General features: G+C 34.2%; 2 protein-coding genes across 3 annotated transcripts in view; one reads left to right on the top strand and one right to left on the bottom strand.

The window, feature by feature from the left end:
• hdhd2 (haloacid dehalogenase-like hydrolase domain containing 2) overlaps positions 1-23,228 on the top strand; it is a 54,531-nt gene that overhangs the window by 4,613 nt on the left and 26,690 nt on the right. Inside the window, exons 6-9 of one of the 2 annotated variants that reach the window (XM_088071347.1) lie at positions 52-217; positions 408-458; positions 1,108-1,171; positions 2,484-3,544. In XM_088071347.1, coding sequence (XP_087927473.1) covers positions 52-217; positions 408-458; positions 1,108-1,171; positions 2,484-2,578 — 376 coding nt within the window. In that variant the 3' untranslated portion in view covers positions 2,579-3,544. Of the gene's footprint in view, positions 1-51; positions 218-407; positions 459-1,107; positions 1,172-2,483; positions 3,545-23,228 lie in introns of those variants that run through there. The other variant, XM_088071346.1, reaches the window with a different exon arrangement.
• The window catches only part of LOC148186215 (katanin p60 ATPase-containing subunit A-like 2), a 28,124-nt gene continuing 26,572 nt past the window's right edge, over positions 21,677-23,228 (bottom strand). The window contains exon 6 of the mRNA XM_088071348.1: positions 21,677-22,036. Coding sequence (XP_087927474.1) covers positions 22,012-22,036 — 25 coding nt within the window. The 3' untranslated portion in view covers positions 21,677-22,011. The remainder of the gene's footprint in view (positions 22,037-23,228) is intronic.

Raw genomic sequence — 23,228 nt, forward strand, 5'->3', positions numbered from 1 at the left:
TTTTTTTGACAAATGCAGTGAGACCTCCTAATCATGTGTTATTCTCCTCAGAATGATTCTGGATGGAGCTCCTCTCATCGCCATCCATAAGGCTCGGTACTACAAACGGAAGGATGGTTTGGCTCTCGGCCCCGGGCCCTTTGTGACGGGACTTGAGTATGCCACAGACTGTAAAGCTATTGTGGTGGGAAAGCCGGAAAAGGCTTTTTTCACACAGGTTAGAAATGATTAATTATCTGTGCTTCCACAAAGAGAAAAGGCTTTTGTATTTTTCAGAAAGTTCTCTTTTTCAAATGTTTGTATTTATTTTTTTTTATTTAATGACTGAATCAGTTTCAAGGTTATTAAGTTTGATTAATCTTTAAGGCCTCTCTTCTCATTTTCTTGTGTTTGTTCCCTTCAAATAGGCTCTGTCTGATTTGGGATGTAGCCCCAATGAAGCTGTCATGATAGGAGATGTAAGTATGTTGACTTACTGATTTTCTTAATTTTTCGTTTCATGCACACAAGTGTCCAACCCTCATAGGGTTTACAAGACATCAGCAGAACAGTTTCAGTTGTCGAATATTTCATTACTTTTCATTGCGGACATAACTTTGAACAAACTACTCTGCTTCCTGAGTGTCTTATGCACATAGGGATTTTGTCCTTAGTTTAAATTATGATTAACATAAAATTTGACAATGTAGCTGCTATTTATGTGAAATTTGTGAGTGTATTTTCAGTGGTGATGTATTAACAGCAAGATGTCAATTGTTAGTGGAGAGCCTCATCTAGGCTGGAGTGAGTTCATTTCTATATCAACTGGTCTTAGGACAAACCTCAGACCTGTCACTAAAAATACATTTCTTTTAAAATATCCTATGATAATCAGTGAGAATTTTTGTGGAACATACCTCAGTTGTTGTTATTCTATACAAAATATTAACAAGCTTGTAGATAACAATTTTCAATTTGAACCCCCCCCCCCCAAAAAAAACCAAAACTTGATTAGGTAGTCTTTTGTTAACAACTCATAACTGTTTCTACAACAGCCTGTGAGCATAAGTTCAGTTTTACGTACACTTTATTTAAGTTTGTCTGTGTTCCATTGCTGTTTTCTCATAGGATGCCAGAGATGATGTGGACGGGGCTCAGAACGCAGGGATGTTGGGAATTCTGGTCAGAACCGGTAAGAAAAGACTTCCTCCTCCACCAGTTCAGCTTCCAGTTCTTCCCTGTCTTGTCCTGATGTAAACTTACCTAATTTACTGTTGAACAGTGCCCAGCATGTCGTTCAAAAAAGCACAAAAAAGTCATACTATAGCATGTCGTCCAAAATAGCGCCAAAAAGTCTTACTATAGCATCTCGTCCAAAATTACGCCAAAAAGTGATAATAAACCATGTGGTCCAAAATAGCACCAAAACGTCATACTGTAGCATATTGTCCAAAATAGCACCTAAAGGTCATACTGTAGCATGTTGTCCAAAATAGCGCCAAAAAGTCATACTATAGCATGTTGTCCAAAATGGCGCCAAAAGGTCTGCTATAGCATGTTGTCCAAAATAGCGCCAAAACGTCATACTAAAGCATGTTGTCCAAAAACGCACAAAAAAGTCATACTGTAGCATGTGGTCCAAAATTGCTCCAAAAAGTGATACTAAACCATGTTGTCCAAAATAGCACCAAAACATCATACTGTAGCATGTGGTCCAAAATAGCACCTAAAAGTCATGCTATACCATGTGGTCCAAAATAGCGCCAAAACATCATACTATAGCATGTTGTCCAATATGGCGCCAAAAAGTCATACTAAAGCATGTCGTCCAAAAACGCACAAAAAAGTCATACTATAGCATGTTGTCCAATATGGCGCCAAAAAGTCATACTAAAGCATGTCGTCCAAAATAGCGCCAAAATGCAACTATTACACACAAATAAAAATTAATAAAAATGGAAATAAACTGTACTGTTCATCATCAGTCTTTGCTGACCATTCAAATAGAAAAATATATATAAATAAAACACACATCAGTACTGTATGGTCCTTGCTGACCATTTAAATAAAGAATAAATACAATAAAATAAATAGCTAAATAAACATCAGTACTGTTCAGTATCAGTCAATTGTTGACTAGTTTAATACTGCTAGTCAAGAAGTGGTAGTTTGTAAAACAAGAAGCATAGCTTCAGGGCATTTACACCTGCCAGGAAGCTCCTCTTGTCCTCATTAATATTCCCTATTGTGCTAAAAAACGTCTCACTGGGAACAGAGGAGGGTGGAGGCGTATTCTGTTTGAGTTGTAGTGGAACTACAGCATGGAACACCCCCCAAAATGTCAGGAAGCACCACAGCTACAGAACAGTTCCTAATAAGGCCTAACCGTTGTTGTGATCTCTGCATATTTACACATTGTTCTGCTTTTTCGGAGTTGGATGGATTACTCCTAAAAAAATGTCTGATCACTTGACTAACTTTGTCTATGGTTGCCTGGAAACAAGAGGTGGCTGAACCTCCCTTCAGGCTCAAATCACCCCGCTCTCCCCTACCACGAAAACACCCTACTCCACCAACTGCTACAAGTATATCCAGCTGAAGGATGGCAGAACCCCGAAACCACGCCGACTCTACCGGAGCCATGGCCACTATAAACACGCCCATGACAGGAAGAAAGCAACTGCAGACTTCAAACTTCATTGAAAATGTTCAACATGTGCACATACGATAAATTCATTATTTATCTTGTATAAAAAGAATTACAAAGGTGTAACTAGAAAAATATTTAATTTTATTATAAAAAAGTTTTGAAAAAATAAAACAGAACAAACTTAACAATTTTACCTCCAGGGTCTGCTTACAGATGAAATAAAACTGAAATGTAGTAGTTTTTTCCAATTTACAGTTGCTTAGTTTTAAATCTTCAGTTGTTGTAAAGTATGTTATTAAATCAGTGTCTTTACAGCCAAATCATTTTATGTCTGTAATGTTTGATGACAGACATGCAAAAATGTTTAAAGCCAGAGGAATTTTTTAGTGCAAGTCAACAGTTTTAGCAGCACGGTAATTTATTCATTTTAATTTGTGGTGGTAACAACTGAAACCATAATATTCCGCTTTCCTGGGATATAACTGCACAGGACAATGTGGATTTTGTCAGCCAGCTTTGGATGTTGGAACTTGTTGTGAAAAGTTTTTTTAAAAAAAAAACTTTCCTAACTTCAAGGCCTTTCTGAGTTTGTCTTCATTACTCATGGTTTGGTCTTTGTTCTTCATGGAGATTCTTCATCATGCAATGATTCAATAGGTGCCTCTCATCAGTCACCTGTGGGATCAGTAAGCAGTGCATTATTGTGACAGTATGGGGAAAGTTGTAATGGTCTGTAGAAGAATAAAATATTATTTACATGTTAATTTAATTTAATAATCAAAATTCATTATTCCTCAAAAAAAAAGTCGTAATGGTGAAGGTATCAATGTTTAAATGTACGCATCACTTAAACAGCTCCTAAATCACATGACACTGTTGGTAACTCAAAATAAATTTCAACTATGTTAACTTAAACTTTCTATTTTCCTTCAAACGAATAGTATTCAGTTTATCATTATCTGTATGTTACTTGTAATGCTAACCTTAGATAAAGCACATCGGGTATGGAATATTTACACTGTGCTAACACCAAAGTCGTGAAAACTTTCAAAAAGCTAAATATATCACTGAATAGTCATATAATGTTCGGCATTCTTACCCCAGTTCCATCTGCGTTTGTCTCTTTCTTGTTGTGGCCTCCTCAATGACGTGTTTACGGAGTGTGTTTTCCGCTTCTGCCGTCTTCAGCTGGACCCTACTCGTTTGCTCCGCTGCGACATCAGCTCTGCTACATGTGCTTCAGAGTGCAAAGACTAACCAATCATCGTTTTCTGCATTATACTCTCTGTAAAAAAAGTTTTCTCATTGGCGCATATCGTAAAAAATATAGGCCGATGCAAATTTTGTCCTACATGTCCATGAAAGGCTAATATCGTCTGATTATATTGGTGAACCGATGGATCGCATGGGCTCTACATTCTATAATATGATGTGTCTTGAAATGTTATAGTAGTTTTCAGCTGTTTTGTGGACATGTCATATTTTGACATTTTTCACCATGAACAGCAGTTTTCGGTAATTTTTCCGACATGCAATGTGATGTTTTTCGCCATTTTGTCAACATTCTATGCGATAGCATTCTCCTTGTGCTATGCTATGTAGTTTTAGACAGTTTTTTGGACATATTTTCACATTTTTGCCATACTATAGCCTTGCATTTTCAGTCATTTTTTCAACATGTTATATTGTGGTGTTTTTGGCCGTTTCTTGCAACATCCTATGCTATGGCCTGTTTCAACATGCTATGTTATGTGGTGTAAGGTGGTTTTCAGCATTTTTTTGGAAATGTCATATGTAGACATATTTTTGCCATACTATAGCCTTGCTTTTCCGGTCAGTTTTTCAACATGCTAAATTATGGTGTTTTAGGCTATTTTTGCAATATCCGATGCTATGGCGTTACTCAGCATGCTATTTTGTACGCTTTAAGGTGGTTTTCAGCATTTTTTTGGAAATGTCATATGTAGACATATTTTTGCCATACTATAGCCTTGCTTCTTTGGTCATTTTTTCAACATGCTAAATCATGGTGTTTTTGGCTATTTTTTTTCAATATCCTATGCTATGGCGTTACTCAGCATGCTATTTTGTACGTTTTAAGTTTGTTTTTAGCATTTTTTTGTAAATGTCATATTTTGACATTTTTGCCATACTATAGCCTTGCTTCTTCGGTCATTTTTTCAACATGCTAAATCATGGTGTTTTTGGCTATTTTTGCAATATCCTATGCTATGGCGTGACTCAGCATGCTATTTTGTATGCTTTAAGGTGGTTTTTATCAGTTTTTTGGAAATGTCATATTTTGACATTTTTGCCATACTAAAGCCTTGCCTCTTCAGTCAGTTTTTCAACATGCTAAATGATGGTGTTTTAGGCTATTTTTGCAATATCCTATGCTATGGCGTGACTCAGCATGCTATTTTGTTTGCCTCAAGGTGGTTTTTAGCATTTTTTTTGTAAATGTCATATTTTGACATTTTTGCCATACTATAGCCTTGCTTCTTCGGTCATTTTTTTCAACATGCTAAATCATGGTGTTTTTGGCTATTTTTGCAACATCCTGTGCCATGGCGTGACTCAGCATGCTATTTTGTACGCTTTAAGGTGGTTTTTATCATTTTTTTGTCAATGTCATATTTTGACATTTTTGCCATACTATAGCCTTGCTTCTTCTGTCATTTTTTCAACATGCTAAATTATGGTGTTTTAGGCTATTTTTTCAATATCCTATGCTATGGCGTTACTCTGCATGCTATTTTGTATGCTTTAAGTTTATTTTTAGCATTTTTTGGTAAATGTCATGTTTTGACATTTTTGCCATACTATAGCCTTGCCTCTTCTGTCATTTTTTCAACATGCTAAATTATGGTGTTTTAGGCTATTTTTGGAATATCCTATGCTATGGCATGACTCAGCATGCTATTTTGTGCGCTTTAAGGTGGTTTTTAGCGTTTTTTTGGAAATGTCATATGTAGACATATTTTTGCCATACTATAGCCTTGCTTCTTCGGTCATTTTTTCAGCATGCTAAATTATGGTGTTTTTGGCTATTTTTTCAATATCCTATGCTATGGCGTTACTCTGCATACTATTTTGTACGCTTTAAGGTGGTTTTTAGCATTTTTTTGTAAATGTCATATTTTGACATTTTTGCCATACTATAGCCTTGCTACTTCGGTCAGTTTTTCAACATGCTAAATTATGGTGTTTTTGGCTATTTTTGCAACATCCTGTGCCATGGCGTGACTCAGCATGCTATTTTTTACGCTTTAAGGTGGTTTTTATCATTTTTTTGTAAATGTCATATTTTGACATTTTTGCCATACTATAGCCTTGCTTCTTCTGTCATTTTTTCAACATGCTAAATTATGGTGCTTTAGGCTATTTTTTCAATATCCTATGCTATGGCGTTACTCTGCATGCTATTTTGTACGCTTTAAGTTTATTTTTAGCATTTTTTTGTAAATGTCATGTTTTGACATTTTTGCCATACTATAGCCTTGCTTCTTCTGTCATTTTTTCAACATGCTAAATTATGGTGTTTTTGGCTATTTTTGCAATATCCTATGCTATGGCATGACTCAGCATGCTATTTTGTGCGCTTTAAGGTGGTTTTTAGCATTTTTTTGGAAATGTCATATGTAGACATATTTTTGCCATACTATAGCCTTGCTTCTTCGGTCATTTTTTCAACATGCTAAATTATGGTGTTTTTGGCTATTTTTTCAATATCCTATGCTATGGCGTTACTCAGCATGCTATTTTGTGCGCTTTAAGATGGTTTTTAGCGTTTTTTTGGAAATGTCATATGTAGACATATTTTTGCCATACTATAGCCTTGCTTCTTCGGTCAGTTTTTCAACATGCTAAATTATGGTGTATTAGGCTGTTTTTTCATTGTCCTATACTATGGCGTTACTCAGCATGCTATTTTTTACGCATTAAGGTGCTTTTTAGCATTTTTTTGTAAATGTCATATTTTGACATTTTTGCCATACTATAGCCTTGCCTCTTCAGTCAGTTTTTCAACATGCTAAATTATGGTGTTTTTGGCTATTTTTTCAATATCCTTTGCTATGGCGTGACTCAGCATGCTATTTTGTTTGCCTCAAGGTGGTTTTTAGCATTTTTTTGTAAATGTCATATTTTGACATTTTTGCCATACTATAGCCTTGCTACTTTGGTCAGTTTTTCAACATGCTAAATCATGGTGTTTTTGGCTATTTTTGCAACATCCTGTGCCATGGCGTGACTCAGCATGCTATTTTTTACGCTTTAAGGTGGTTTTTAGCATTTTTTTGGAAATGTCATATTTTGACATTTTTGCCATACTATAGCCTTGCTTCTTCGGTCATTTTTTCAACATGCTAAATCATGGTGATTTAGACTATTTTTGCAATATCCTATGCTATGGCGTTACTCAGCATGCTATTTTGTACGTTTTAAGGTGTTTTTTAGCATTTTTTTGGAAATGTCATATTTTGACATTTTTGCCATACTATAGCCTTGCTTCTTCGGTCATTTTTTCAACATGCTAAATTATGGTGTTTTTGGCTATTTTTTCAATATCCTATGCTATGGTGTTACTCTGCATGCTATTTTGTACGCTTTAAGTTTATTTTTAGCATTTTTTTGTAAATGTCATGTTTTGATATTTTTGCCATACGATAGCCTTGCTTCTTCTGTCATTTTTTCAAAATGCTAAATTATGGTGATTTAGACTATTTTTGCAATATCCTATGCTATGGCGTTACTCAGCATGCTATTTTGTACACTTTAAGGTGGTTTTTATCATTTTTTTGTAAATGTCATATTTTGACATTTTTGCCATACTATAGCCTTGCTTCTTCGGTCAGTTTTTCAACATGCTAAATCATGTTTTTTTTGGCTATTTTTGCAACGTCCTATGCTATGGCGTGACACAGCATGCTATTTTGTACGCTTTAAGGTGGTTTTTATCATTTTTTTGGAAATGTGATATTTTGACATTTTTGCCATACTATAGCCTTGCTTCTTCAGTCATTTTTTGAACATGCTAAATTATGGTGTTTTTGGCAATTTTTTCAATATCCTATGCTATGGCATTACTCAGCATGCTATTTTGTACGCTTTAAGGTGGTTTTTAGCATTTTTTTGGAAATGTCATATTTTGACATTTTTGCCATACTATAGCCTTGCTTCTTCTGTCATTTTTTGAACATGCTAAATTATGGTGTTTTAGGCTATTTTTGCAATATCCTATGCTATGGCGTTACTCTGCATGCTATTTTGTATGTTTTAAGGTGTTTTTTAGCATTTTTTTGGAAATGTCATATTTTGACATTTTTGCCATACTATAGCCTTGCTTCTTCGGTCATTTTTTCAACATGCTAAATTATGGTGTTTTTGGCTATTTTTGCAACATCCTGTGCTGTGGCGTTACTCAGCATGCTATTTTGTACGTTTTAAGGTGTTTTTTAGCATTTTTTTGGAAATGTCATATTTTGACATTTTTGCCATACTATAGCCTTGCTTCTTCTGTCATTTTTTCAACATGCTAAATTATGGTGCTTTAGGCTATTTTTTCAATATCCTATGCTATGGCGTTACTCTGCATGCTATTTTGTACGCTTTAAGTTTATTTTTAGCATTTTTTTGTAAATGTCATGTTTTGACATTTTTGCCATACTATAGCCTTGCTTCTTCTGTCATTTTTTCAACATGCTAAATTATGGTGTTTTTGGCTATTTTTGCAATATCCTATGCTATGGCATGACTCAGCATGCTATTTTGTGCGCTTTAAGGTGGTTTTTAGCATTTTTTTGGAAATGTCATATGTAGACATATTTTTGCCATACTATAGCCTTGCTTCTTCGGTCATTTTTTCAACATGCTAAATTATGGTGTTTTTGGCTATTTTTTCAATATCCTATGCTATGGCGTTACTCAGCATGCTATTTTGTGCGCTTTAAGATGGTTTTTAGCGTTTTTTTGGAAATGTCATATGTAGACATATTTTTGCCATACTATAGCCTTGCTTCTTCGGTCAGTTTTTCAACATGCTAAATTATGGTGTATTAGGCTGTTTTTTCATTGTCCTATGTTATGGCGTGACTCAGCATGCTATTTTGTACTCTTTAAGGTGGTTTTTAGCATTTTTTTGGAAATGTCATATATTGACAATTTTGCCATACTATAGCCTTGCTTCTTCTGTCAGTTTTTCAACATGCTAAATTATGGTGTTTTTGGCTATTTTTTCAATATCCTTTGCTATGGCGTGACTCAGCATGCTATTTTGTTTGCCTCAAGGTGGTTTTTAGCATTTTTTTGTAAATGTCATATTTTGACATTTTTGCCATACTATAGCCTTGCTACTTTGGTCAGTTTTTCAACATGCTAAATCATGGTGTTTTTGGCTATTTTTGCAACATCCTGTGCCATGGCGTGACTCAGCATGCTATTTTTTACGCTTTAAGGTGGTTTTTAGCATTTTTTTGGAAATGTCATATTTTGACATTTTTGCCATACTATAGCCTTGCTTCTTCGGTCATTTTTTCAACATGCTAAATCATGGTGATTTAGACTATTTTTGCAATATCCTATGCTATGGCGTTACTCAGCATGCTATTTTGTACGTTTTAAGGTGATTTTTAGCATTTTTTTGGAAATGTCACATTTTGACATTTTTGCCATACTATAGCCTTGCTTCTTCGGTCATTTTTTCAACATGCTAAATCATGGTGTTTCAGGCTATTTTTTCAATATCCTATGCTATGGTGTTAATCTGAATGCTATTTTGTACGCATTATGTTTATTTTTAGCATTTTTTTGTAAATGTCATGTTTTGATATTTTTGCCATACGATAGCCTTGCTTCTTCTGTCATTTTTTTAACATGCTAAATTATGGTGATTTAGACTATTTTTTCAATATCCTATGCTATGGCGTGACTCAGCATGCTATTTTGTACGCTTTAAGGTGGTTTTTAGCATTTTTTTGTAAATGTCATATTTTGACATTTTTGCCATACTATAGCCTTGCTTCTTCGGTCAGTTTTTCAACATGCTAAATCATGTTTTTTTTGGCTATTTTTGCAACGTCCTATGCTATGGCGTGACACAGCATGCTATTTTGTACGCTTTAAGGTGGTTTTTATCATTTTTTTGGAAATGTGATATTTTGACATTTTTGCCATACTATAGCCTTGCTTCTTCAGTCATTTTTTGAACATGCTAAATTATGGTGTTTTTGGCAATTTTTTCAATATCCTATGCTATGGCATTACTCAGCATGCTATTTTGTACGCTTTAAGGTGGTTTTTAGCATTTTTTTTGGAAATGTCATATTTTGACATTTTTGCCATACTATAGCCTTGCTTCTTCTGTCATTTTTTCAACATGCTAAATTATGGTGTTTTAGGCTATCTTTGTAATATCCTATGCTATGGCGTTACTCTGCATGCTATTTTGTGCGCTTTAAGGTGGTTTTTAGCATTTTTTTGGAAATGTCATATTTTGACATTTTTGCCATACTATAGCCTTGCTTCTTCTGTCATTTTTTCAACATGCTAAATTATGGTGTTTTTGGCTATTTTTGCAACATCCTATGCTATGGCGTTACTCAGCATGCTATTTTGTACGCTTTAAGGTGGTTTTTAGCATTTTTTTGGAAATGTCATATTTTGACATTTTTGCCATACTATAGCCTTGCTTCTTCGGTCATTTTTTCAACATGCTAAATTATGGTGTTTTAGGCTATTTTTGTAATATCCTATGCTATGGCGTTACTCAGCATGCTATTTTGTACGCTTTAAGGTGGTTTTTAGCATTTTTTTGGAAATGTCACATTTTGACATTTTTGCCATACTATAGCCTTGCTTCTTCTGTCATTTTTTCAACATGCTAAATTATGGTGTTTTATGCAATTTTTGCAATATCCTATGCTATGGCGTGACTCAGCATGCTATTTTGTACGCTTTAAGGTGGTTTTAGCATTTTTTGAAATGTCATATTTTCACATTTTTGCCATACTATAGCCTTGCTTCTTCTGTCATTTTTTCAACATGCTAAATTATGGTGTTTTTGGCTATTTTTTCAATATCCTATGCTATGGCGTTACTCAGCATGCTATTTTGTACGCTTTAAGGTGGTTTTTAGCATTTTTTTGGAAATGTCATATTTTGACATTTTTGCCATACTATAGCCTTGCTTCTTCTGTCATTTTTTCAACATGCTAAATTATGGTGTTTTAGGCTATTTTTTCAATATCCTATGCTATGGCGTTACTCAGCATGCTATTTTGTACGCTTTAAGGTGGTTTTTAGCATTTTTTTGGAAATGTCATATTTTGACATTTTTGCCATACTATAGCCTTGCTTCTTCGGTCATTTTTTCAACATGCTAAATTATGGTGTTTTAGGCTATTTTTGTAATATCCTATGCTATGGCGTTACTCAGCATGCTATTTTGTACGCTTTAAGGTGGTTTTTAGCATTTTTTTGGAAATGTCATATTTTGACATTTTTGCCATACTATAGCCTTGCTTCTTCTGTCATTTTTTCAACATGCTAAATCATGGTGTTTTAGGCTATTTTTGCAATATCCTTTGCTATGGCGTTACTCAGCATGCTATTTTATGCAGCTTTAAGGTGGTTTTTAGCATTTTTTTGGAAATGTCACATTTTGACATTTTTGCCATACTATAGCCTTGCTTCTTCGGTCATTTTTTCAACATGCTAAATCATGGTGTTTTTGGCTATTTTTTCAATATCCTATGCTATGGCGTTACTCAGCATGCTATTTTGTACGCTTTAAGGTGGTTTTTAGCATTTTTTTGGAAATGTCATATTTTGACATTTTTGCCATACTATAGCCTTGCTTCTTGGTCATTTTTCAACATGCTAAATTATGGTGTTTTAGGCTATTTTTCAATATCCTATGCTATGGCGTGACTCAGCATGCTATTTTGTACGCTTTAAGGTGGTTTTTAGCATTTTTTTGTAAATGTCACATTTTGACATTTTTGCCATACTATAGCCTTGCTTCTTCGGTCATTTTTTCAACATGCTAAATCATGGTGTTTTAGGCTATTTTTGCAACATCCTATGCTATGGCGTGACTCGGGATGCTATTTTGTACGCTTTAAGGTGGTTTTTATCATTTTTTTGTAAATGTCATATTTTGACATTTTTGCCATACTATAGCCTTGCTTCTTCGGTCATTTTTTCAACATGCTAAATTATGGTGTTTTTGGCTATTTTTTCAATATCCTATGCTATGGCGTTACTCAGCATGCTATTTTGTACGCTTTAAGGTGGTTTTTAGCATTTTTTTGGAAATGTCACATTTTGACATTTTTGCCATACTATAGCCTTGCTTCTTCTGTCATTTTTTCAACATGCTAAATTATGGTGTTTTTAGGCTATTTTTCAATATCCTATGCTATGGCGTTACTCAGCATGCTATTTTATGCGCTTTAAGGTGGTTTTTAGCATTTTTTGAAATGTCATATTTTGACATTTTTGCCATACTATAGCCTTTGCTTCTTCTGTCATTTTTTCAACATTCTAAATTATGGTGTTTTTGGCTATTTTTGCAACATCCTATGCTATGGCGTTACTCTGCATGCTATTTTGTACGCTTTAAGGTGGTTTTTAGCATTTTTTTGGAAATGTCACATTTTGACATTTTTGCCATACTATAGCCTTGCTTCTTCTGTCATTTTTTCAACATGCTAAATTATGGTGTTTTTGGCTATTTTTTCAATATCCTATGCTATGGCATTACTCTGCATGCTATTTTATGCGCTTTAAGGTGGTTTTAGCATTTTTTGGAATTGTCTCATTTGAACATTTTGCCATACTATAGCCTTGCTTCTTCTGTCATTTTTTCAACATGCTAAATCATGGTGTTTTTGGCTATTTTTGCAACATCCTATGCTATGGCGTTACTCAGCATGCTATTTTGTACGCTTTAAGGTGGTTTTTAGCATTTTTTTTGGAAATGTCACATTTTTACATTTTTGCCATACTATAGCCTTGCTTCTTCGGTCATTTTTTCAACATGCTAAATTATGGTGTTTTTGGCTATTTTTGCAACATCCTATGCTATCGCGTTACTCAGCATACTATTTTGTACGCTTTAAGGTGGTTTTTCGCATTTTTTTGGAAATGTCATATTTTGACATTTTGCCATACTATAGCCTTGCTTCTTTGGTCATTTTTTCAACATGCTAAATTATGGTGTTTTAGGCTATTTTTTCAATATCCTATGCTATGGCGTTACTCAGCATGCTATTTTGTTCGCTTTAAGGTGGTTTTTAGCATTTTTTTGGAAATGTCATATTTTGACATTTTTGCCATACTATAGCCTTGCTTCTTCGGTCATTTTTTCAACATGCTAAATTATGGTGTTTTTTGGCTATTTTTTTCAATATCCTTTGCTATGGCGTTACTCAGCATGCTATTTTGTACGCTTTAAGGTGGTTTTTAGCATTTTTTTGGAAATGTCATATTTTGACATTTTTGCCATACTATAGCCTTGCTTCTTCGGTCATTTTTTCAACATGCTAAATTATGGTGTTTTAGGCTATTTTTGCAACATCCTATGCTATGGCATGACTCAGCATGCTATTTTGTATGCTTTAAGGTGGTTTTTAGCATTTTTTTGAAAATGTCATATTTTGACATTTTTGCCATACTATAGCCTTGCTTCTTTGGTCATTTTTTCAACATGCTAAATCATGTTTCTTTTGGCTAATTTTGCAACATCCTATGCTATGGCGTTACTCAGCATGCTATTTTGTATGCTTTAAGGTGGTTTTAGCAATTTTTGGAAATGTCATATTTTGACATTTTTGCCATACTATAGCCTTGCTTCTTTGGTCATTTTTTCAACATGCTAAATCAAGGTGTTTTTGGCTATTTTTGCAACATCCTATGCTATGGCGTTACTCAGCACACTATTTTGTATGCTTTAAGGTGGTTTTTAGCATTTTATTGGAAATGTCATATTTTGACATTTTTGCCATACTATAGCCTTGCTTCTTCGGTCATTTTTTCAACATGCTAAATTATGGTGTTTTAGGCTATTTTTGCAATATCCTATGCTATGGCGTTACTCAGCATGCTATTTTGTGCGCTTTAAGGTGGTTTTTATCATTTTTTGGAAATGTCATATTTTGACATTTTTGCCATACTATAGCCTTGCTTCTTCGGTCATTTTTTCAACATGCTAAATTATGGTGTTTTTGGCTATTTTTTCAATATCCTATGCTATGGCGTTACTCTGCATGCTATTTTGTACGCTTTAAGGTGGTTTTTAGCATTTTTTTGGAAATGTCACATTTTGACATTTTTGCCATACTATAGCCTTGCTTCTTCGCTCATTTTTTCAACATGCTAAATCATGGTGTTTTAGGCTATTTTTGCAACATCCTATGCTATGGCGTTACTCAGCACACTATTTTGTACGCTTTAAGGTGGTTTTTAGCATTTTTTTGGAAATGTCATATTTTGACATTTTTGCCATACTATAGCCTTGCTTCTTTGGTCATTTTTTCAACATGCTAAATTATGGTGTTTTAGGCTATTTTTGCAATATCCTATGCTATGGCATGACTCAGCATGCTATTTTGTGCGCTTTAAGGTGGTTTTTAGCATTTTTTTGTAAATGTCATATTTTGACATTTTTGCCATACTATAGCCTTGCTTCTTCGGTCATTTTTTCAACATGCTAAATCATGGTGTTTTAGGCTATTTTTGTAATATCCTATGCTATGGCGTTACTCAGCATGCTATTTTGTGCGCTTTAAGGTGGTTTTTATCATTTTTTGGAAATGTCATATTTTGACATTTTTGCCATACTATAGCCTTGCTTCTTCTGTCATTTTTTCAACATGCTAAATTATGGTGTTTTTGGCTATTTTTTCAATATCCTATGCTATGGCGTTACTCAGCATGCTATTTTGTACGCTTTAAGGTGTTTTTTAGCATTTTTTTGGAAATGTCATATTTTGACATTTTTGCCATACTATAGGATAGGCCTTGCTTCTGTCATTTTTTCAACATGCTAAATTATGGTGTTTTTGGCTATTTTTTCAATATCCTATGCTATGGCGTTACTCAGCATGCTATTTTGTGCGCTTTAAGGTGGTTTTTAGCATTTTTTTGGAAATGTCATATTTTGACATTTTTGCCATACTATAGCCTTGCTTCTTGTCATTTTTTCAACATGCTAAATCATGGTGTTTTTGGCTATTTTTTGCAACATCCTATGTTATGGCGTGACTCAGCATGCTATTTTGTACGCTTTAAGGTGGTTTTTAGCATTTTTTTGGAAATGTCATATTTTGACATTTTTGCCATACTATAGCCTTGCTTCTTTGGTCATTTTTTCAACATGCTAAATCATGGTGTTTTAGGCTATTTTTGCAACATCCTATGCTATGGCGTTACTCAGCACACTATTTTGTACGCTTTAAGGTGGTTTTTAGCATTTTTTTGTAAATGTCACATTTTGACATTTTTGCCATACTATAGCCTTGCTTCTTCGGTCATTTTTTTCAACATGCTAAATTATGGTGTTTTTGGCTATTTTTTCAATATCCTATGCTATGGCGTTACTCAGCATGCTATTTTGTACGCTTTAAGGTGGTTTTTCGCATTGTTTACGAAATGTCACTTTTTGACATTTTTGCCATACTATAGCCTTGCTTCTTCGGTCATTTTTTCAACATGCTAAATTATGGTGTTTTAGGCTATTTTTGTAATATCCTATGCTATGGCGTTACTCAGCATGCTATTTTGTACGCTTTAAGGTGGTTTTTAGCATTTTTTAGGAAATGTCACATTTTGACATTTTTGCCATACTATAGCCTTGCTTCTTCGGTCATTTTTTCAACATGCTAAATTATGGTGTTTTTGGCTATTTTTGCAACATCCTATGCTATGGCGTTACTCAGCATACTATTTTGTACGCTTTAAGGTGGTTTTTATCATTTTTTTGGAAATGTAACATTTTGACATTTTTGCCATACTATAGCCTTGCTTCTTCTGTCATTTTTTCAACATGCTAAATTATGGTGTTTTAGGCTATTTTTGCAATATCCTATGCTATGGCATGACTCAGCATGCTATTTTGTGCGCTTTAAGGTGGTTTTTAGCATTTTTTTGGAAATGTCATATTTTGACATTTTTGCCGTACTATAGCCTTGCTTCTTTGGTCATTTTTTCAACATGCTAAATTATGGTGTTTTAGGCTATTTTTGCAACATCCTATGCTATGGCGTTACTCAGCATGCTATTGTGTACGCTTTAAGGTGGTTTTTAGCATTTTTTCGGAAATGTCACATTTTGACATTTTTGCCATACTATAGCCTTGCTTCTTCAGTCATTTTTTCAACATGCTAAATCAAGGTGTTTTTGGCTATTTTTGCAACATCCTATGCTATGGCGTTACTCAGCACACTATTTTATACGCTTTAAGGTGGTTTTTAGCATTTTTTTGGAAATGTCATATTTTGACATTTTTGCCATACTATAGCCTTGCTTCTTCGGTCATTTTTTCAACATGCTAAATTATGGTGTTTTAGGCTGTTTTTGCAACATCCTATGCTATGGCATGACTCAGCATGCTATTTTGTGCGCTTTAAGGTGGTTTTTAGCATTTTTTTGTAAATGTCATATTTTGACATTTTTGCCATACTATAGCCTTGCTTCTTTGGTCATTTTTTCAACATGCTAAATCATGTTTCTTTTGGCTATTTTTGCAACATCCTATGCTATGGCGTTACTCAGCATGCTATTTTGTATGCTTTAAGGTGGTTTTTAGCAATTTTTTGGAAATGTCACATTTTGACATTTTTGCCATACTATAGCCTTGCTTCTTTGGTCATTTTTTCAACATGCTAAATCAAGGTGTTTTTGGCTATTTTTGCAACATCCTATGCTATGGCGTTACTCAGCACACTATTTTGTATGCTTTAAGGTGGTTTTTAGCATTTTATTGGAAATGTCATATTTTGACATTTTTGCCATACTATAGCCTTGCTTCTTCGGTCATTTTTTCAACATGCTAAATTATGGTGTTTTAGGCTATTTTTGCAATATCCTATGCTATGGCGTTACTCAGCATGCTATTTTGTGCGCTTTAAGGTGGTTTTTATCATTTTTTGGAAATGTCACATTTTGACATTTTTGCCATACTATAGCCTTGCTTCTTCTGTCATTTTTTCAACATGCTAAATTATGGTGTTTTTGGCTATTTTTTCAATATCCTATGCTATGGCGTTACTCTGCATGCTATTTTGTACGCTTTAAGGTGGTTTTTAGCATTTTTTCGGAAATGTCACATTTTGACATTTTTGCCATACTATAGCCTTGCTTCTTCAGTCATTTTTTCAACATGCTAAATCAAGGTGTTTTTGGCTATTTTTGCAACATCCTATGCTATGGCGTTACTCAGCACACTATTTTATACGCTTTAAGGTGGTTTTTAGCATTTTTTTGGAAATGTCATATTTTGACATTTTTGCCATACTATAGCCTTGCTTCTTTGGTCATTTTTTCAACATGCTAAATTATGGTGTTTTAGGCTATTTTTGCAATATCCTATGCTATGGCATGACTCAGCATGCTATTTTGTACGCTTTAAGGTGGTTTTTAGCATTTTTTTGTAAATGTCATATTTTGACATTTTTGCCATACTATAGCCTTGCTTCTTCGGTCATTTTTTCAACATGCTAAATCATGGTGTTTTAGGCTATTTTTGTAATATCCTATGCTATGGCGTTACTCAGCATGCTATTTTGTGCGCTTTAAGGTGGTTTTTAGCATTTTTTTGGAAATGTCATATTTTGACATTTTTGCCATACTATAGCCTTGCTTCTTCTGTCATTTTTTCAACATGCTAAATCATGGTGTTTTTGGCTATTTTTTCAATATCCTATGCTATGGCGTTACTCAGCATGCTATTTTGTACGCTTTAAGGTGGTTTTTAGCATTTTTTTGGAAATGTCATATTTTGACAATTTTGCCATACTATAGCCTTGCTTCTTTGGTCATTTTTTCAACATGCTAAATTATGGTGTTTTAGGCTATTTTTGTAATATCCTATGCTATGGCGTTACTCAGCATGCTATTTTGTGCGCTTTAAGGTGGTTTTTAGCATTTTTTTGGAAATGTCATATTTTGACATTTTTGCCATACTATAGCCTTGCTACTTCTGTCATTTTTTCAACATGCTAAATCATGGTGTTTTTGGCTATTTTTTCAATATCCTATGCTATGGCGTGACTCAGCATGCTATTTTGTACGCTTTAAGGTGGTTTTTAGCATTTTTTTGGAAATGTCATATTTTGACATTTTTGCCATACTATAGCCTTGCTTCTTTGGTCATTTTTTCAACATGCTAAATCATGGTGTTTTGGGCTATTTTTGCAACATCCTATGCTATGGCGTGACTCAGCATGCTATTTTGTACGCTTTAAGGTGGTTTTTATCATTTTTTTTGGAAATGTCATATTTTGACAATTTTGCCATACTATAGCCTTGCTTCTTCGGTCATTTTTTCAACATGCTAAATTATGTTGTTTTTGTCTATTTTTTCAATATCCTATGCTATGGCGTTACTCTGCATGCTATTTTGTACGCTTTAAGGTGGTTTTTAGCATCTTTTTGGAAATGTCATATTTTGACATTTTTGCCATACTATAGCCTTGCTTCTTCGGTCATTTTTTCAACATGCTAAATCATGTTTCTTTTGGCTATTTTTGCAACATCCTATGCTATGGCGTTACTCAGCATGCTATTTTGTACGCTTTAAGGTGGTTTTTAGCATTTTTTTGGAAATGTCACATTTTGACATTTTTGCCATACTATAGCCTTGCCTCTTCTGTCATTTGTTTTTTAACATGCTAAATTATGGTGTTTTTGGCTATTTTTGCAACATCCTTTGCTATGGCGTGACTCAGCATGCTATTTTGTACGCTTTAAGGTGGTTTTGAGCATTTTTTTGGAAATGTCATATTTTGACATTTTTGCCATATTATAACCTTGCTTTCTCAGTCATTTTTTCAACAAGCTAAATAATGGCATTTTTGGCCATTTTTACAACATTCTATGCTATGGCATGTCTCAGCATGCTATTGTGTACGCTTTAAGGTGGTTTTTAGCATTTTTTCGGAAATGTCACATTTTGACATTTTTGCCATACTATAGCCTTGCTTCTTCAGTCATTTTTTCAACATGCTAAATCAAGGTGTTTTTGGCTATTTTGCAACATCCTATGCTATGGCTATTTCAGCACACAATTATTTTATACGCTTTAAGGTGGTTTTTAGCATTTTTTGGAAATGTCATATTTTGACATTTTTGCCATACTATAGCCTTGCTTCTTCGGTCATTTTTTCAACATGCTAAATTATGGTGTTTTAGGCTGTTTTTGCAACATCCTATGCTATGGCATGACTCAGCATGCTATTTTGTGCGCTTTAAGGTGGTTTTTAGCATTTTTTTGTAAATGTCATATTTTGACATTTTTGCCATACTATAGCCTTGCTTCTTTGGTCATTTTTTCAACATGCTAAATCATGTTTCTTTTGGCTATTTTTGCAACATCCTATGCTATGTATGGCGTTACTCAGCATGCTATTTTGTATGCTTTAAGGTGGTTTTTAGCAATTTTTTGAAATGTCACATTTTGACATCTTTGCCATACTATAGCCTTGCTTCTTTCGTCATTTTGTCCACATGCTAAATCAAGGTGTTTTTGGCTATTTTTGCAACATCCTATGCTATGGCGTTACTCAGCACACTATTTTGTATGCTTTAAGGTGGTTTTTAGCATTTTATTGGAAATGTCATATTTTGACATTTTTGCCATACTATAGCCTTTGCTTCTTGGTCATTTTTCAACATGCTAAATTATGGTGTTTTAGGCTATTTTTGCAATATCCTATGCTATGGCGTTACTCAGCATGCTATTTTGTGCGCTTTAAGGTGGTTTTTATCATTTTTTGGAAATGTCATATTTTGACATTTTTGCCATACTATAGCCTTGCTTCTTCGGTCATTTTTTCAACATGCTAAATTATGGTGTTTTTGGCTATTTTTTCAATATCCTATGCTATGGCGTTACTCTGCATGCTATTTTGTACGCTTTAAGGTGGTTTTTAGCATTTTTTCGGAAATGTCACATTTTGCCATTTTGCCATACTATAGCCTTGCTTCTTCAGTCATTTTTTCAACATGCTAAATCAAGGTGTTTTTGGCTATTTTTGCAACATCCTATGCTATGGCGTTACTCAGCACACTATTTTATACGCTTTAAGGTGGTTTTAGCATTTTTTGAAATGTCATATTTTGACATTTTGCCATACTATAGCCTTGCTTCTTTGGTCATTTTTTCAACATGCTAAATTATGGTGTTTTAGGCTATTTTTGCAATATCCTATGCTATGGCATGACTCAGCATGCTATTTTGTGCGCTTTAAGGTGGTTTTTAGCATTTTTTTGTAAATGTCATATTTTGACATTTTTGCCATACTATAGCCTTGCTTCTTCGGTCATTTTTTCAACATGCTAAATCATGGTGTTTTAGGCTATTTTTGTAATATCCTATGCTATGGCGTTACTCAGCATGCTATTTTGTGCGCTTTAAGGTGGTTTTTATCATTTTTTGGAAATGTCATATTTTGACATTTTTGCCATACTATAGCCTTGCTTCTTCTGTCATTTTTTCAACATGCTAAATCATGGTGTTTTTGGCTATTTTTTCAATATCCTATGCTATGGCGTTACTCAGCATGCTATTTTGTACGCTTTAAGGTGGTTTTTAGCATTTTTTTGGAAATGTCATATTTTGACAATTTTGCCATACTATAGCCTTGCTTCTTTGGTCATTTTTTCAACATGCTAAATTATGGTGTTTTAGGCTATTTTTGTAATATCCTATGCTATGGCGTTACTCAGCATGCTATTTTGTGCGCTTTTAAGGTGGTTTTAGCATTTTTTTGGAAATGTCATATTTTGACATTTTTGCCATACTATAGCCTTGCTACTTCTGTCATTTTTTCAACATGCTAAATCATGGTGTTTTTGGCTATTTTTTCAATATCCTATGCTATGGCGTTACTCAGCATGCTATTTTGTACGCTTTAAGGTGGTTTTTAGCATTTTTTTGGAAATGTCATATTTTCACAATTTTGCCATACTATAGCCTTGCTTCTTTGGTCATTTTTTCAACATGCTAAATCATGGTGTTTTGGGCTATTTTTGCAACATCCTATGCTATGGCGTGACTCAGCATGCTATTTTGTACGCTTTAAGGTGGTTTTTATCATTTTTTTTGGAAATGTCATATTTTGACAATTTTGCCATACTATAGCCTTGCTTCTTCGGTCATTTTTTCAACATGCTAAATTATGGTGTTTTTGGCTATTTTTTCAATATCCTATGCTATGGCGTGACTCAGCATGCTATTTTGTACGCTTTAAGGTGGTTTTTAGCATCTTTTTGGAAATGTCATATTTTGACATTTTTGCCATACTATAGCCTTGCTTCTTCGGTCATTTTTTCAACATGCTAAATTATGGTGTTTTTTGGCTATTTTTGCAACATCCTATGCTATGGCGTGACTCAACATGCTGTTTTGTGCACTTTAAGATGGATTTTAGCATTTTTTTGGAAATGTCATATTTTGACATTTTTGCCATACTATAGCCTTGCTTCTTCGGTCATTTTTTCAACATGCTAAATCATGGTGTTTTTGGCTATTTTTGCAATATCCTATGCTATGGCGTGACTCAGCATGGTGTTTTATGTGGTTTAATGTGGTTTTCAGCAAGTTTTTTAAAAATGTCATATTTTGACATTTTTGCCATGCTATAGCCTTGCTTTTCCAGATATTTTTTGAACATGCCATAATATGATGTGTTTGTTCTCCTTTTTTTTTTGACATGATATATAATTTAATTTTTTGCTGTGTTTTAAACATTCTGTACTATGGTTAGGTCTGGGGTTACAGCAATAATTAAATATACTGGGAAAATTAATAATGCAAGCACATTTAGCATGTAATCAAAAAGTTTGATTTATTAAACACAAAAGGAAAGCAGCAAACCTGTACAACCAAAGGCTTACAAAAAATCACTTATTAAGGTTACAATAAAATGGTTTGTAGAAGGTGTACAAACATTGATTCATCATAAAAGGAAATCTTTCATAAAATTTCCCCGATTTTGGACATCAAGAGGGACACTGACTCTGATGCACCTAAACTTGAGTTGCTTCATTCAATCCAACTGGCCGCGTTGCCAATCCAGCTCGCTGGCCCTGATGTTGTTGCGTCTCCAGTCTGTAGGACTCTACATCCTTGATGATAAAACACAGGTGTTCTTCATCTGTCATCATTGCAGAGGGGGAGAGCGGAGCCTGAATTGACGAAAAGACAAGGGAAAAACAAACAATGATATGGAAACAGGCAGAGTCTCTTTCTGTCCCACTAATATCGAAATACTATAGAGAATAGGATGTTTTTAGCGTATGTTTGACGACATACTATACGGTGATATGTCTCCACATGGTCTTTTATGCTGTTTTCAGCATTTTTTTGGAAATGTCACATTTTGACATTTTTGCCATACTATAGCCTTGCTTCTTCTGTCAGTTTTTCAACATGCTAAATTATGGTGTATTAGGCTGTTTTTTCATTGTCCTATGCTATATGTAACTCAGCATGCTATTTTGTACGCTTTAAGGTGTTTTTTAGCATTTTTTTGAAAATGTCATATTTTGACATTTTTGCCATACTATAGCCTTGCTTCTTTGGTCAGTTTTTCAACATGCTAAATTATGGTGTTTTTGGCTATTTTTGCAATATCCTATGCTATGGCGTGACACAGCATGCTATTTTGTACGCTTTAAGGTGGTTTTTAGCATTTTTTTGGAAATGTCATATTTTGACATTTTTGCCATACTATAGCCTTGCTTCTTCGGTCATTTTTTCAACATGCTAAATCATGGTGTTTTGGGCTATTATTGCAACATCCTATGCTATGGCGTGACTCAGCATGCTATTTTGTACGCTTTAAGGTGGTTTTTATCATTTTTTTGGAAATGTCATATTTTGACATTTTTGCCATACTATAGCCTTGCTTCTTCTGTCATTTTTTCAACATGCTAAATTATGGTGTTTTAGGCTGTTTTTTCATTGTCCTATGCTAGGGCGTTACTTAGCATGCTATTTTGTACGCTTTAAGTTTGTTTTTAGCATTTTTTTGAAAATGTCATATTTTGACATTTTTGCCATACTATAGCCTTGCTTCTTCTGTCAGTTTTTCAACATGCTAAATTATGGTGTATTAGGCTGTTTTTTCATTGTCCTATGCTATGGCGTAACTCAGCATGCTATTTTGTACGCTTTAAGGTGTTTTTTAGCATTTTTTTGAAAATGTCATATTTTGACATTTTTGCCATACTATAGCCTTGCTTCTTTGGTCAGTTTTTCAACATGCTAAATTATGGTGTTTTTGGCTATTTTTGCAATATCCTATGCTATGGCGTGACACAGCATGCTATTTTGTACGCTTTAAGGTGGTTTTTAGCATTTTTTTGGAAATGTCAT

This window comes from Plectropomus leopardus, chromosome 20 (genome assembly GCF_026936395.1).
Source record: "Plectropomus leopardus strain MGB_pleo_1.0 chromosome 20, ASM2693639v1, whole genome shotgun sequence".
Lineage (NCBI taxonomy): Eukaryota > Metazoa > Chordata > Actinopteri > Perciformes > Serranidae > Plectropomus > Plectropomus leopardus.